The 17,999-nt window shown below is 36.1% G+C and overlaps 1 protein-coding gene across 1 annotated transcript in view; it reads right to left on the reverse strand.

Annotated features, from left to right (window-relative positions):
* Positions 1 to 315: 315 nt before the first annotated feature.
* The window catches only part of LOC129255921 (carnitine O-palmitoyltransferase 2, mitochondrial-like), a 33,291-nt gene continuing 15,607 nt past the window's right edge, over positions 316 to 17,999 (reverse strand). Inside the window, exons 7-12 of the mRNA XM_064096351.1 lie at positions 14,872 to 15,074; positions 13,366 to 13,639; positions 8,837 to 9,029; positions 6,812 to 6,985; positions 6,187 to 6,412; positions 316 to 4,238 (exon numbers count right to left, since the gene is read on the reverse strand). Coding sequence (XP_063952421.1) covers positions 3,910 to 4,238; positions 6,187 to 6,412; positions 6,812 to 6,985; positions 8,837 to 9,029; positions 13,366 to 13,639; positions 14,872 to 15,074 — 1,399 coding nt within the window. The 3' untranslated portion in view covers positions 316 to 3,909. The remainder of the gene's footprint in view (positions 4,239 to 6,186; positions 6,413 to 6,811; positions 6,986 to 8,836; positions 9,030 to 13,365; positions 13,640 to 14,871; positions 15,075 to 17,999) is intronic.

Genomic DNA, 17,999 nt, shown 5'->3' on the forward strand with positions numbered 1-17,999 from the left:
TCCATACAGATGAAGTTACGATGCTTCTAATGCAAGACTGTCCTGGAAGCTACACCTTCTGTACAAGAATGTATGTAAATATCACCTCAAAGAAAGCTTAAATCTATGAAAGCAACTTAAAATAACTTTTTTTCAGGCATACTACAATTTTTAAGAACAGACAAAATAATGGACAACTGTAAGGTTCTAATATGTATGCTGATTCTGAAATGTGTTTTGCACGTAAGCTCCTATATTTTGGGTAGATTACTTGGTGCAAAATAAAACTAAAAAATCAAAATCATGTGAGCACCATTTTTTTTTCTTTTTTTTTTTCCATTAGTGTTCCCAAATGGTTGGAGATGTACAGAATACCTGATTTTGAAGTTATTTGAGGTTACTTTCATACATTTAACTTTATCCAAGTTACAATGACAGACAGGCGTAGTATATTTCAGATGGAACACTTGATAGCATAACGTAATACCAATATACATGAACATCTATTCCACCATCAAGGCCTATTCAAACATGGTGAAACGAGTACTCTAACAATTTTCAGTATGCTCAAATAGTGCAACAAACAACCTCAACGAAGTTAGTGGATGATTATTAAATATCCCCCCCCCTTGATTTTAAAGGGATATTTGTCCAAAGTTACACTGATAAATACATGACATATTTGTCAGAAGAGAGTGATTGATCTTCAGCTTTTGCAGCAAGATGGCACAAAAAGGAGTCATTTTGGCTCACCAGTTTTTGGCAGAGTATTGTTTTGAATGTTTGAATAGGCCTTCCTATGGTGATCAGACCTTTGACCTAGCAACGAGGGGAAAGTCCACCCAAGGAAAAAGTTGATTTGGGTAAATATAGAGAAATCAAACAAGAACAAGTGGAGCGCCTCTGGCAGTCTCACCTGCATTACGCGATTCAATATAGCAGCAGTACTGACTTTGAAAACTACTATAAAATAATTATTCACAAAAAATACCATTAATATAATGATACAATACTAAGTTCATTGACCCTAAATGACATGTGACCTAAGACTTATCAGTGATACTTGATTACCCTTATGTCCACAATTCATAAACTATATCCATAAACTTTGAAAGTTACACGTATGAAAGCAATTTAATAATTACCTCCAACATGGCCAAAGTTCATTGACCTTAATGACCTTTGACCTTGGTCATGTGATATTTGATTACTCTTATGTCCAAATTTTATGAACTAGGCCAATACAATTTCAGAGTTATGATGGTAATTCAACAAATACCCCAAAAATTTTATGAACTAGGTCCATATACTTTCTAAGTTATGATGACATTTCAAAAACTTAACCTTAGGTTAAAATTTTGATGTTGATTCTCCCAACATGGTCTAGCGTCAAGCTTAGATGAGTTTTCTCTTTGTATTCCAATCAACTTTTTCTTGGGGTGGACCTCCCTTTTTGTGACTCTGATTCTGAATATACAGGTTAAGGGTAAGCATTGTGAGAAGCTTTTCGTTTCAGAATATTTTAGTGATGTCTAAATCTTGCAGGGGGATAAAAGAACCCAACAAAACAAATAATATGACATACGGTACACTGAGTTGGTCTATACACCACAAACGCAATATGGGCCGTTACATTAAACTAGCATTGATTGTAACTTCGCAATCAACGGCGACATCATGGGACATCTTAAAAATGATTACCTCTTCAAGTAAATTATCACAACATCATCATGAAATATATTCATTTCACAGGAATGTTAAGATAATCACTGCATAAAAAAAACATTTATACAACACAGCTCAGGGCCCTGTCTTACAAAGAATTACGATTGATCCGATCAATCGCAACTATGGACGGCCAGCAACGTCAACATCTATTATGCATGTTTGTTCAAAATATTTTCTAGCTGTGATGTATATTCATGCATTGTTTTCTTGAAAATTCACTGCGCTTCTCTTTGCATACAAAGGACATTGTGCAAATTTTTCGTAGAAAAAATTATTACACTGATGGATTTCCATAGAGTTACGATTGATTGGATCAATCGTAAACCTTTGTAAGACAGGGCCGATAATACTTGGCAACATTTGCATTGTAAACCTGAGTTTCTCCCAACATGCGGTATGCCTCTGGCAGTCTCGCCTGCATTACGCAATTCAATTAACCAGCAGTGCTGACTTTGAAAAACAACTAAGATGAATAATTATTCACAAAAAACACAATAAAACAAGTTCACTGACCCTAAATGACCTACATGTATGACCTTGATCATGTGACTTGAAACTCGAACAAAATTATCAGTGATACTGGATTACCATCATGTCCAAGTTTCATGCAATATATCCATTTACTTTTTCAGTTTTAACATTTCAAAAACTGAATATTGGTTGAGATTTCAAAGTTGAAACCCCAAACATGGTGAAAGTTCATTGACCCTTAAAGACCTTTGACCTTAATCATGTGGCCTGAAACTTGAATGTGCAAGATGATCAGTGATATATCCTTATGACCAAGTTTCATGAACTAGATCCATAATCTTTCAAAATCATGATGATATTAAAAAGAAAAAACGTTGTCACAGTTCATTGATCCAAAATGACCTTTGACCTTGATTAAGATTTCAGAGTTGAGAACGCCACCGTTGTCGCTGCTGCCGTCGGAAAAACAGTGCCTATGTCTCCCTCCTGCTATGCAGAGGAGACAAAACAGTCAATATAAAACAATACTATGTACACGATCACCTTAATTAATTACCAACATAAATACATTGCATTTCCTTTTGAAGGCATTAAAGAATGTGCTCATATCGAGCTTTGAATAGATTTGAATATATCTATACAGAGCATCCCAGAAAAAACAAAACCAAGAAATATTGATGCTTTAACATAACTTTAATCACAAATATAATAGACAAATGACCTATAAGTATTATAAAGCTAAGAGTCTCTTCTTTCAACTGATATATTTTATATGGTTACTCATTCGAGAATGAGTAAGTGCGAACAGTCCCAAGAAAGTATAGAAAAAAAAAATCATCCAGCAAACAGTATCTGAACTAAAAACAAAAATAATTTCTCAAAAGTTCAATATCTGCTCTTTAATATGGTAACTCAATAAAAAATAATAATCAAGGAAATAACGAAGTTCTGTCTATTAAAATCAATGTTTGAATTTCATCTATCTCAGTAAATGAAGATATTTTACTGGCAACATATAGCTGTCAGACTTAATCAACAGTTCATTGCTTGCGAGAGCTACGGTAGGTAGTCCATAAAATTGCAATTGTTTAAAAATATAATTGAAACAAGAATTATTTTCTCCAGGCAAAATGTTGTTATTATTCGCTTGTGTTCTATTATTGGAGTATATCAAATCATATCAGATATTGAACTTTTAAGGCAGTGATTTTTTTTTCTTCTTTTTGAATTTCAGATACCTTCTGCTAAGTGATGTTTGGTATCCTTTCTTCAATTTGTTTGTCTCACTCATGCATGACTGATTAATCATTTACGTGATACCACATGAAAGAGGAGATTCTAAGCTTTACAATGATACTCATTTACCTATTATAATTGTGATAAATAATAATGACATGCATAATTCATACGGAGCTTAATAAACGCTGCATACTATTTCCTGGCTTTATAGCATGGCTACTCTTATTGGGTGCTCAAGCATTCAAGGAATTTCTTCTTCCTACCAGGTACACATTTACTACACCTGGGTGGAGAGTGGCAAATGTAGATAAAAGCCTTGCCAAAGGACGCGAGTGCTGCGGTGGGATTCAAACCCCAGACCTTGTGGTTAAAAGTCTGGAGACTTATCCACTAAGCCACAACACATCTACCTGCTATAAGTTACAATATATACATGTAATTAATAATTTTGTTTATTCTGGGAAGCACTGCTACATTTACGTACAGCTATCTTTATTGCTTATTTGTTTTACTCAAGACGTCGTGAATGTCTTTCCAACAGTCAGCCACGCACGCCACGAAGTCGCTCCCGTTCAGAGAATCGGGATACGACGTGACGTGGCATCCCACGGAATCGTCGGAAGCGTTGTAACCGATCCCGAGACCGTTGGGAACGACGGGCGCAAACCCCCCTATCAGGATAGCCGGTGCACTTAGAGTGCTGGTGGAGAGGATGATATGGCTGATGAAGCTGTAGGCTGGATCGGCAAAGATGGCCGGGGTCTTGCCTTCCTTTGCAGCGAGCGTTCGCAGAGCGAAGAGGTGTCTATCCCATCCTTGTCCTGGACGAGAAGAATAATGATAATATTATTTCGGGGGCTACTTTTCACAAATTCCTGCCTAAATCTGCAACATTGACTATAAAGCTTTAACATTTTAGTAAAAGGGGTTTTTTCCGAGGTCCTTTTAAAAAAAATCTTCCAGTGCTCTTATGAGCATTTCAGGGGCAAAATGGCCATGGTATGTTTTCCTTCAGCAAGAAATTTATCCACTGTGCTGCACTCGACCCAGGTGAGGTGAATGGTTACCTCGCAGGATTGATTCCTTGCATGCCTTATACGACTTATGTAGAGGATGAATACCATTTCACTGTACATTGTAAGGCCCTCGAAGAACCCGGATTTTATGAGAATAACAAAAACAGATTCCAATTGATATTAGGTAGCAATGACATGGATATCAGCAAAATATGTGAATGTGGTAGGAATAAGTAACATGTACGTGGAGAGATTGAGGATGCTTGAAAGAAAAAGATAATATATATGTTTATGTATTTGTATAGGTATGTGTGTATTATGTTTAGGTATATTATGTATGTGTGTGTGTATATTTATGCATTGATATGTATATCACATCTAACACTTTATCCAAGATTTGTTCCTTCTTCTTTTTTTTTCCTTCGTTGTTACTATGTTATGCTTATGCTGTATTATTTTTTTCTCATATTTGTTTGTTTTGATGATGATCCATCAATGTCAGGATTTTATATCAATAAATTTTTGAATTTTTAATGGTGATGGGAGCTCGAGCTAAAGCCGGGGTAATAATATAAATGCTTTGCATCCTCAGGCAAAGAGCACTATATAAATCCAGCTATTATTATTATCATCATTATAAAAATCACCCCGAGCCCCTGTGTTTTTATATCCCTGGCAGACACTAGAAAAAGATACTCTACATGTACTATGCTTTAACCCCTCCCCCCCCCACCCGGCCATATGATCTCCCAAAATACCCCGGCCTGCATAGGGTTAAAAGAAACCCACATCACAACATTCAACTCAAATGCTTCCCTAATGCCTCTAATGATTTCAAAACAGGAACAGACTGGGCCTTCCTTTTTACAATTGGAATTAGATCAGGGCTTCCAGTAGCTACATAAAGAGTTTTCTTTTAGTGTAAGGTATTTTCAGAAGAAACCCATGGCGTGAGCTTCGCAAATTGAGTACTGTTGGCTTATTTTAAGGAAAGCAATTCTGAGATACATGTATGATTAGGGGTGCAACCATTCAATGCTCGTTAATCTGTATTTACACATTTTCCTGAAAAATGGTACATGTATGGCACATATCATTAATTTACAGTTTTTATAATTATTTGTAAGTTTTGCTCAATTCTGTGAACAGTTTGTTCTGTTGTTACCAGTACCAGATTTTATCTTAAAAGGGGAATCCAACCTCGGTCATAAAATGTTGTGTGAGAGAGGAGAAAAAAACAAGAAAAACAGAAAGGTGGATGTTTGAAAGATATCAGACAAGCAATATTAGAAAGTTTCATCCATTTTAAATTGAGATCCAAATGACTAAATTTCAAACTGGTAAGGATAAGAGGTAGGAGCAATTTTGCCATAGGCCATGTACTTACCCGGTAATGATCAGGGGCAGTAATCAAAATATAACACTGCAGTAGCATATTTTTTTTTACCTCATGAAAGAAATATTATTTGAAGTAAAACTTTTGGATAAATTATCTATTGTATGTACTGGTCAAATGGACGAGTAGTCCTTGCCTTACACAACTATGATATTACCAATTTGAAGTCACCATGAATATAGTGACTACCAATTTTTAACAATTTTAAAAATTCATAAAATTATTTTTTTTGTGTCCAATATTGTTCTCACTTGCACAAAGCTACTTGTCTGATTTTCCTTTATCCCTCTAATGAAACAACTTTCAATTTGGGTAGGACTCCCCTTTAATCAAAGGATTAAACCTATCCCAACTTACCCATAGCAGCCTCCTTGGTGAGGACGTTATGTTTATCCGAACACTCGTGTAGTAGTCTCCTCTTCTCCTCTGGGCCTGCTGAGGAATCCTTCTGGAATGCCTGGGAGCACCTGAAGGTTTCCTTCGTGGCAGATCGAAGGGTTTCCGTCCTGCCGTGCTTGAAGGCGGCCGTGCTACAGGACTCGTACGTGGCACCAACCTTGCCTGTCATCCTGTAGTATGCCATCTGTGTATAGAAAACAACGGTAAGGTACCTTGACAAAAGTCTGTGCCATGTATTTACGCAGTCCATCTTACAATAAAGGCATTACATGTACGCGAAGAGGTGACAACCTAATTGGACCAAAAAATCCTTCTTTTTTCTTCACAAAATCCTATCTTTGCCACATCGGAAAAATTTCAGTATAGAAAGTAGTACAGCTTCTGAAAAATCCTAACTTTCAATAGAAAAATCCTACTTTGCCGCACTGACAAATTTTCAGCGTGGAAAATAATGACGATAATGTCATTTTTTTTATTTGGACAACAATAACATTATCAACATCGATCCATTTTTGGATGGTGGGTTGCCCAAATTCTTCATGTCCACCCCCTCACACAGTGATTATATCATCATCGAACTGACCTGGAATGAAAGCTGCATGACAGAGTCAGGGCTGATCTGACAACTTTTGAGGAAATTCTTTCCAAGGTCCGTGTGTTGGTTGGTATCAATGCGTAGTTTGCTTGTAGCAGCTTCGTAGTTTTCTCTTGCAGTCTTGATGGCATTGGATACACTTGGTTCAAGGTCAAGGGTCAACTAAGAAGGAAAATTCACATCAGAATAATAGGATTCAAAATAACTGCAATGAAGGCCTTTGGGTTCAAGGTCAACAGTTAACTAAGGTGAGAAATTCATCCAAAAAAGGACTTTTAACCTCTATAATGAAAGCCTATGACTATTTCCAAGAACTAATAATGTTGAATAAAATCTACTTTCTATATATAAGAAGCACTATCAGGCTAATATTATCATTAACTATATACACAAATATATTCAAATTATTAAAACAACAAATTTTTAATGCCAAACAACATTTTCATTTTTTCTCTCCCTTTAGAAAAAAACCCAAATTGATGAGGACAAACGAATAGTGAATCCATGTGCACTTGCTAACACTTACATGTACATGCTAATGTTGCAGCATGATTCTTATGACATTAGCAATGGCTATTAAAATTGAACAAAGGCATACTGCTGTCAACTGGTAGAGTAGAAAATCTCTCAACAACATTCTTTTGCACTTGAAAACATGAGCAATGTTTTACATAAACTCTTGCTATGGCAATCTAAAAACACACATACACCAGTTTTGGCATTGGTATTACAGGGCTAAACCCTAACAAGAGATTCATTTGCACTTGGGGAGGGGCATTTTTTACATTTTCCGCGATAAATCCGCCGCACAAATTGTCTTTTACCGTGCCACTTGCTGACTTTTCATTTTTAAGTCTTGCACATTTTTTTATACCAAATTTGAGACCCCCGGGTACTCAGCTCCGAAATCATGCACATTTCTTAAGTGCATGAAGACCCAAAATTGCTAAAAAATGTGAACTCGTGTACATATCCAATGCAAATAGTGTATTTAGCCCAAATTCATCAATGTATTATTATTTCTCCTTCACCGATTAAACTCAATTACTTTCATGCTGTTTATGGTAAGAATAAAGTCCCTGGCGATTACCATTGAAAAAACAATTTAAAAAAAGTCGAAATACATAAGAAATTTACAAAACAATAAAATACATAAGAAAATAAATGTGAAAGTACATTTGGTAAGAATCCTATAAAGAGTCTGTGAATGAAAACTTAGCATTTTAGGGGCCTTATTGAGTTAATTAGAGCAAAATGGATGGCCCGTTGACTTGACTCAATGTCTCTCTTATCGGCCTTTAAGACTAGTTGTGCACTTTTCCCCTCTGTGATGTCATATAAAAATGTGCCCAAAGGAAAAGTGGCCTTGCACAAAAATTTTGAAATTGAAAGGCCCGGAATAGCACCATTACATTAATAATAATAATAATATATAGCATTTATGGGGCGCCGATTATCTAGTTTCTTATTCAATGGTGCACTATACATGTATATTACATAAGGATATACATTACAACATGCTCATAAATACTTTGCAATTACATACAGCATATAAAAATGTACACAATTATATAAAAAAGGTGAGACAAAAAGGGAATCAAAGAGAAAAATCTAGTTTGCTTTTTTTTCATAAATTGACTGAAAACTATGAAAATACTAATGACTGAGAGTAAAGAGCTACATCAGTTGTCACACGATGACACAAACATAGGCAAGCAACATTTCGTCTGCTTCTGTTGGACTTCGTTGGGCAAATGAGCATAGACTCTGCTGCACGTGTGTTGTATAGTGAGGGAGTGGGGCTGGCTCCACTCGCGCGGGAACCGAGCTTTGATTTGTTAATGCAGCCGACATATCAGCGCTCGCACTGTTGCTTGGCGCTCGTTGGTCCGGACAAAATGTCGCTATCCTATGTTCGCACCCTCGTGTGGCAACTGGTTCAACTCTGCAATCTCATCCATCACCACGATGAACCTCTACCACCTCATCAAACACAATGACTTTTATACTGACCCTATTCACACACTGAGATGGATCAATGTTGGACGGCTTGGAAGACGGCGATAGCGCTGGTTGTTCTGTCAGGTCTTTGTACGTTTCGTTGAAGAGCCTCAGGACAGCCACCCCATCACCCCAGGCATGCTCAAAGTTCACCGACATCAAGCCATTCTTGCAGACGATGATCTGAAAGGACTTGTCAAACCACCTTCAAAGGTAGAAAGCAAGGTAAAACAAACCAAAAGGAAAAAGTCAATTTAAAAATTTAAAGAATTATATATTCCTAATAGTCCAGTCAATATAGGGTTTGACCCACCACTAATTGCAACACGAGTTATTCCACTGCAATGCTTTCAAGGAAGGTCCCCTAAACAACATACTAAAAGTCCCAAGAAATCCAAGCAGTGCAAATTTATGAAATTTGCATATTATGCAAATTAGCCATAAAAAGTTAGAAAAATAAGGAAAATAGCCCAAAGATTACAAATTGAGTGTCCAAAACAATTCAATTTGAGCGAAAATTCATGACAAATAACTGTATTCAATGTTTTTTGTCAAAAGTGCAAAAAAATCTACCTCATTTGCATAATATGCAAATAAGCATCCTTATATGGAAAATGTCAAGGTATTGTGATTTTTCTCTCATTATCTGCTTGAAAATTTCATTAATGTTGGAATTTACATGCTGCAATCACTAAGGACTTTGAATACATTTGTATTCAGCTTAGTGTATGTAGTGTAATTTGCATATTATGCAAATAAAAGTATCTAACATGTTATAAATATTCAAGAAAACACACTGGTGATACATCCCTCAAACATTGCAAGTAGATTATCTATTGAAATTGGAATATGGCAATACCTTACAGGAAATTTTCCTAAACACCATATTAAAAGTCCTTAAATATACAAGCATATGGAAAATCACAAATTTGCATATTATGCAAATTAGCCATAATAAATTACAAATAAGGAAAATAATCCAAATATTGGAAATCAAGTGCAGAAATCAATACGAATTGAACTGAAGCCCATGATAAGTTTTACAAATTTATTTATTTTTAAATAAAAAATCGTAAATAAATCTACCTTATTTGCATATATATGAGCATCTTTATATGGAAAAAAATCCAGAAATTTTGATTTTTCTCACAAAAACAGTTATGAAAACATTTCAGTCTAGATCAATATGATGTGATCACTAATACATTTAATAATCAGCTTAATATCTGAAGTGTAATTTACATATTATGCAAATAAGCATCGGACATGTTATAAATATTCAAGGAAACACGTAAGTGATACTTTCCTCTAAAATTCCATGTAGATTATGTGTATTAACCATGATGACCTATCCTACACTTCTTGCTTGGTTGATATTGACTTTTGTCACGAGCAGTTACCCCACTCATATTGTACAATGATGAGTCCATTCTACATGGATCCCACTGCTTGAATGCTTCATTATTTCCATCCAAGTCTTGCTCTCTTCTTGACTTTGTAGAGACTTTGCGTTTCTTGCGAGTATAGTCCACACTAGCAACTCCTGGATTGCCAAGTGATCAGCACAAGATGTCACACCCGTACAAATAAAAGCCCATTAGCTTCGAATATTTGGTCCTTGTAGCACACCAATTAGCTTATAAACTTGGGGTCCTTGTATTCAAAGCGCTTAACGATAAATCTCCACCCTACATCTCAGAGCTCTTATCTCAGCATAGACCAACACGCAGTCTCAGATCAGCAGCTCAAGCATTGCTGAGGGAATCTCTCAGCCACATAACCTGGGGTGACAGAGCCTTCTACATCTCTGGACCAAAGCTGTGGAATAGCCTTCCCCAATTTATCAGGAGAGCAGAGACCCAATCAACTTTTGAGTCTTACCTGAAGACCTTTCTGTTCCCCACTCCAACATAATCCCAAGACAAGAATAACTCAATTGTAGCATTACTAGGACAGTTCTTGAACTGAATGATGATCCTAAGCACTGTTTGAAGACTTGTGAAATTTTGTGAGATATTTCCTATTTTTGAGCAAGTGCCATGAGCGCCCAGCTGAGGCGGATACCAGCGCTTTACAAGAACCCATCATCATCATCATCATCACTTGTCTTGGTGGTGAATATGAGTACTTGCTTGGATCACAAGATCTCTGGGCATGCTTAATAGGAGTAACAATGGGCATTTGCCTATACGAGCGACATGAAAGCCATTCATAAATTCATGATGAAGGCTTAGAGTGCATTATAGGCATCTTTCTCAGATACAGGAATCGTGATTAGACGTTCTTGCTGAATCCAGTTGCTGCTTCATGATGAAGCATCCATTTTCTGTTCTTTCCTCTTTGATAAATCTCCCATGGCAACCATCTCCAAATATTAAAGCTATAGTTTCTAAGTAAGTCGTATGCAAATAATAATATTAATTTCCTGATATTTATGGTAAACAGAAATTCCTCAGTGAGACAATGAACAAACCAGATGGAGGACTAAGCCAGATTATTGCCTTTCCAACAAGAGGACACAATATAATGGAACACCCTTAACATCACCATCAAATACCATCCAACATTGATTAAACAGTGTGTACCACTTCCAGGATTTATTTGCCACAATGTGCTACTCATGGGAATACTGTGAGGTTGTCCAGAGGAATAAACATTTTATGGTACAACTAAGGATGTTCTTCCAGAGGAATGCTGACTTTAATAGTGTCATGCAGATGTTCTTTGGACAATCATACAAATCTCTGTACTGAAATCTGACAAGTCGAGCATAGGGGACTGAATGCCAATCAAGAGGACTTTAACAGGAACACACCGTTAACCATGTCTTCTTCCGACACAAGTTGCCTCAATGAGACAATGGACATAAGTTGTGTCGGAAGATGTCAAGAGTTTTAGAGAAAGGCTAGGAAGGCTTGCACATTTTAATGCTCCAAAAGCATCAGTAAGGTAAAGCTCAGAATTGCTACAATGCATTAAAGAGGACCATAAGAGGGTTTGTAGACAAGCCTATAATACATAATTTGTTGACCGGATTGACAATGATCCAGGCTGTAACAATTAGCATGTTGGAAGCCCTTAATATCAATAGCTATGACTACATTGGAATATCATTATTAAAGGAAGGCAAATATTTTTAGTCTTAGTATTCACCACTGATCATGATGATGATGACGCTGAAGTCCTGACCCAGATATGGCCAGATAACATATTGTTTAGTCAAGCAGGTGTAGCCAGACTACTGAAGAAAATGTTAAAGAAAACAACCTGCATGAAGCTACTAGGCCAGACTGAATCTCTGCTGCACTTCTAAATGAGACTACTCATCAGATCTTACCTGCCATAAGTTTGCTTTTCCTGGCCTTACTTTATCATGTTTATGCGGTGAAATTTCAAGAAAGTCTAAGTCGTTCCCATCCACATAAGAAATGGTTGTCAACTCTAACAAACTACACACCAATTCAAATACTGTGCTTTGTTCTTGCCAATCCCATCATCTTGTCAGACTAACGCTTAGGAAGCGAAGAACATATTTCCAGTATATTTCCTTGAATATAAATCATATGAGGATAGATTTAAATGCTTAGTGATAGCAGCATTTTAATTTGAAAAACTGAAATTTTTTCACTGCAGTCAATGTGATAAAAATCTAAATTTCGTTACATTTTCCATATAAGGATACTTATTTGCATAATGTGCAAATGAGGCACATTTGCTAGCTTTTTTAAATAAAGACATTAAACTTATTTATTCATCATGAACTTTTGTTCAAAATTACTTGCTGTGGACATTTAATTTGTAATCTTTGGATTAATTTCCTCATTTTCTATTTTTTTATGGCTAATTTGCATAATATGCAAATTAATTTTCAGGCATTGGGATGAATTCTCATGCTTAGTGATATAGTAGCATATTAATGTCAACATTAATGAAACGTTTTCAAGCAGTCTATATGAGAAAATTCACAATATCTTGACATTTTTTCCATATAAGGATGCTTATTTGCATAATATGCAAATGAGGTAAAATTTTTTGCACTTTTGATTAAAAACATTGAATTCAGTTATTTATCATGAATTTCCATTAAAATTAAATTGCTTTGGACATTTAATTTGTAATCTTTGGATTATTTCCCTTCTTTTTCTAATTTTTCATGGCTAATTTGCATAATATGCAAATTTCATAAATTTCCACTTCTTGGATTTCTTGGGACTTTTAGTATGTTGTTTAGGGGACCTTCCTGGAAAGCATTTCAGTGGAATATCTTGTGTTGCAATTAGTGGTGGGTTACCCCCCTATTCTGGCTAGATTGACTGGACTATAAATATAGAGAAACGATCTTTCAACGGGGCATCCGATATAATGGAAATATGGAGCGATATGCCGGACTACATAAAAAATTCCCTGTCAACGACTAGCTTCAAACTTGTACGAACATTCTTTGTCATCCTGTATATCTTCCTATTTTCATATTTTCACAAGAGGATAAAGTTGGCAGTATCTAAGTTAAATACATGTAGTTCCATTTTTAATTAACCTACCTGTATGCAGCATCGCCGTACAGATTGTTCCTCGTCACACTTTCAGGAACGTCAGGGCTGGTGTCGTCAAGGCACAGACAGAATACAGCTGAATCTATCATCTTCATTGCTTCGGCATTCTTCTCACTGGTGCCTACAATCTGCTCCCTGACGTTGGCCCACGTGTCCCTGTTCTCTGCGGTGAGGTAGCCTATCGGTGCATCGGGACGGGGCGTGTTGTCGTTCAGGATGTACTGGAGACTGGCTTGGATGTCTGCTGGGGATACTATGTTTCCTGAAACAGGTAAAGGGGTGGGCACAGAACTGATATTAGCTAGATATATTTTAAAGTACACAGCATTATATGTACATGTATCAAGCAAATAATTGCAATCTACTATTGGTGAAAATGATGGATAACCTGTCATTTCGCAGGTGATTTATTTGTAGCTAAAGAAAGATATTGTCTACGTTCAGATCACCAATGAAGTCATTATATTTCTCATCTACTGAAGCCTACTTTAATCAGACGATACAGTGAAAACAGAAAAGGGGGTATACTTCGCTCTTAACACAATAGGAACTGAAATGTGATGAGCCGACAACAAGATAATATGTTTTAACAGGTGTTTCAACAATGCTTTTCAGGCAACAGTTTCTCGGAGCAACAAGATAAAGTCATATTCTACCTTGGATTTATCAGTTCTTAATGATGCATTAGAACGTTTGTGAGCATACTGGGTATCAGCGAACATAAATAACCATAATTCAAGTAACATTAAAATACAAGTATCTCAGATTCACGCAAGAACACACATGAATTATTATACAAAATATGTTCATTATTATACATCCTTCATAATGAGTGAGGTTTAAAATAGCACAAATTGTCAGAAAATGCTGAAATTAGTCAAGTTTTTCAGGGGTTAGAAAATTGTTTATTTCTTTTTTTCACCATTCTTTTATGTTGGCATGAAAGTGATCACAAGGGCTTCCCTCTTGTTTTCCATAACTAATTTGAAATTTGCAAAAGAAATTGGACCAAAACAATGCTTCTAGAGACAAAATTAGTAAATACTGATATTTCGCTTCTACAGAAGCCAGTTGGCTCTGAAGGGTTAACATCGGCACGTCACTTGGAATATCAAACCCCTGTGGAATGCTTTGTCAATGATTGGGATGCTTTTATAGATTTTTGAATGTATTCTGCTTGAGTTTCCTATCCTTCCTAACACATCCCTGCTTGAGGTGTTTAAGCATTTTCCCCACAATCCACACACATAGAGGCATCGTGGCGCAGTGGGTAACTTTTTCAGACTTTGAACCACAAGGTCTGGGGTTTGCATTCCACCGTGACACTCGCATTCTTTGGCAAGGCGCTTATCTACATTTGCAACTCTCCATCCTCAAGAAATTCCTTGAATACTAAACCCCTGATCAGGGTAGCCATGCTCAAGCAAGATAATAGAAACAATGTATCAAGTACGGCATAAATGTCGCACATCAATATTATTATCATTTACTCACCATCTCGATCAATAACATCAAATGTGAAGTAATGCCCGTTCCGGACTACCAGTAGATGACGCCCACTTTCGTCGGTGACGAGTTCATCTCGACCGATCCGAGGAATACGTGTTGAGTTAAATAGTCTGAAGTACTGGCTCATATCCAGTGGAAATGCCTTGTTTATGATGGCATAGTAGGCTGCGATTGACTGAGGCATCCATCTGAATTAACGAAACCCAACAAAAATAGCAAAAGAATTAAAAATTGATTCCTGACATATGGACAGAAATGCTATTCATACGAACATCCCCATGACAGACAAAAACAGGTAGAATGCCTTTGGCAGTCTTGTCGACAATGTGCAATGCAATATATAGCAGCAAAATTTACTTAACCCAACAGAAATACCAAAAGAATTAAAAATGTATTCCTGACATATGGACAGATATTAACAAGAAATGCTATTCATATGAACATCCCCACGACAGACAAAAACAAGTAAAATGTAATGCAATATATAACAGCAAAATTTACTTTGTGAAATTGAAATAACAAACATTTGTTTCTTTTTTTATTTACTATAATAATATTGAATATTATATACAATTTGAATGATCCAAGGCAGCAAATGGGCAAGATTGTGGATGTCATGTTAATTAGTTACAATGCAATCGATTGGTATTATGGAATATGAAAACAGTGTTTTTTTGTTAGAGAAAAAAAACTTTTATGACAAAAACCTTAGTTAAAGGAAAATGAAAGGATAGATTTAATATCTGGTCATAAACTGATTACATTTCACTGATTAAAATAAAATTAAAATGAGGCAGAACGGTTTCCTATTTCCCATGATATGCCAAGTCAAAGTTATCAATATTTTGATATTTGAAAGACCCGTGGAGATCGCCATTTTGCTCATACTTCCTATATCTCCGTGGGGGGTTGTGACGTCAGCGACGTACAACTCGGTGTCCGACCTCGGCACTCGCCTTTGATTGCTAGCATAAAATACATGGGCCAGAGTGGTCAGAAAGGGGCACAAAATGCAGCTTTTGCCAAATTCCTGATCCGCAGAAGAGGCCAGAAATCTCTTTAAAAATTAGTGGCTGCACTATGTGGAGAAATACAACAATTCTTCCAAATTCACAAGGAATGATGTTGTTCGTAGCGAGCATTTTACCGATTTCTTCGGCCGAGTATTGTCTATTGGGATTCGAAGTCGTAGGCTCTCGGGCCTTCTAACTAAGTTCTATTTCAATACAAACGTCCGATAAGTTTTGTTTTACTTAAAATCGACGGTAACAAATAATAAACAACGTTAGATATATTGAAAAATAGCACAATTAACAATTTAACGATATTCAAACGGGATAGACAACCAAACTTCCAACATAACAGTTAACATGATCACTCTGTTCGGGGGCCTGCGGTCGGCACTCAGGGGTTCATTACATGCTGCCGCGCACAGAAAAATCAAGCCACAGAAGTCGTGTGTTGTGGACACCAGAAGGAAGATCCCAGCACGCGCGACTCACTAGATAGAAATTCACTGCCAAACGCGGTCCACGGTGCTGGCTTAGGTACAAATACTAACCTCGCAATACGTGTGATGAGTGGGCGGCCGGGGACGGCTGTACTGTCTACGTACAAATTTAGCTTTGTCAAATTTGCCAATTTGGATATCGTAAATAAATGTGTAAACATTTTCATCCAAACTCATCAATTTGTGTTTTAAACCATAAAATAATTTGAATAGCTTTTTAATAATATTTTTAAGTGTTTTATGTGTATATTATATTTATTTCTTGTAAAAAAAGTATCTATATTATGCAAACTCGGGGTTGGTTTCAGCCTGTGACTAGCTGCACATGGAAGTTAGTACCGACAGCAGTTGTACGTCGCTGACGTCACAATTTTGAACGAACCTCGCAACAATGGCGATCTCCATTCAGAGACTTTGAACGTGAAGAAGTCTAACTTTGAAGAGGTGGTACTCCACTCTGGGAGATCGGATTTGGGTATAAGTGGATTCATTTTGATTATCATTTACTTATCAATGATATTATGTGGTATTACATTTTGGGTTTCATTCTCCTTTAATAACAAATGGCCTTTGAACTTGACTTTGAACCATGTCATTCATTTCATATCATTTGTGATGTCAAATATACCACCTCAATTTTAATTAATTTCAATCAAGTATCACCTGATTTCACGATTAATAAAATAGGCAATGTAATCTTTTGACCCCTAGATGACCTTTGACCTTATCATCCTCATGGACATACATGTGTTATCACACAAGCATCATTTGTACCAAGAGTAAAAACAATTGATATAGAAAAAAAAAGAAATGAGAGGAAGCTGAACGTAATTTTAAAAAAAGATGGACAAAACTTCATATCATTTGACCTTTTGACCCCTAGAAGACCTTTGACCCCATCATCCTCAGGAACACACATGTAGTATTACCAAGGATCATTTGCACCAAGTGTGATCATAATTGATAAAGAAATAAAGAAATCAGAGCATTTCTACTTCAATTGTATTTAAGAATAACATTTTGTGTATTAAAGGACAAGTCCATCCCAACAAAAAGTTGATTTGAATAAAAGGAGAAAAATCCAACAAGCATAGACTGAAAATTTCATTTCATCGGATGTAAAATAAGAAAGTTATGACTTTTTAAAGTTTTGCTTAATTTCACATAACAGTTATATGCACATCCTGGTCGGTATGCAAATGAGGAGACTGATGACGTCATCCACTCACTATTTCTTTAGTATTTTATTATATGAAATATTCTAATTTTCTCCCCATTGTCAAGTGAAACAAGGATTAATTCCTCCCTGAACATGTGGAATTAACATTGTTTAGTACTATATAGTTCAGTCAAGTTGGTCCTCATTGTCAAATCTGTAAAAAATGAAATATTGTATAATTCAAACTATAAAAAACAAAAGAAATAGTGAGTGATGGACATCATCGACAGACTCATTTGCATGTCACTGATTGGTGCATATCACTGTTTTGTGAAAAATAAACGAAACTTTAAAATGCCATAACTTCCTTATTTTACATCTGATTTTGATGAAATTTTCAGCGTTATGCTAGTTTGATTTTTCTCTATTTATTCAAATCAACAT

The sequence above is a fragment of the Lytechinus pictus genome, chromosome 3 (assembly GCF_037042905.1).
Source record: "Lytechinus pictus isolate F3 Inbred chromosome 3, Lp3.0, whole genome shotgun sequence".
NCBI lineage: Eukaryota > Metazoa > Echinodermata > Echinoidea > Temnopleuroida > Toxopneustidae > Lytechinus > Lytechinus pictus.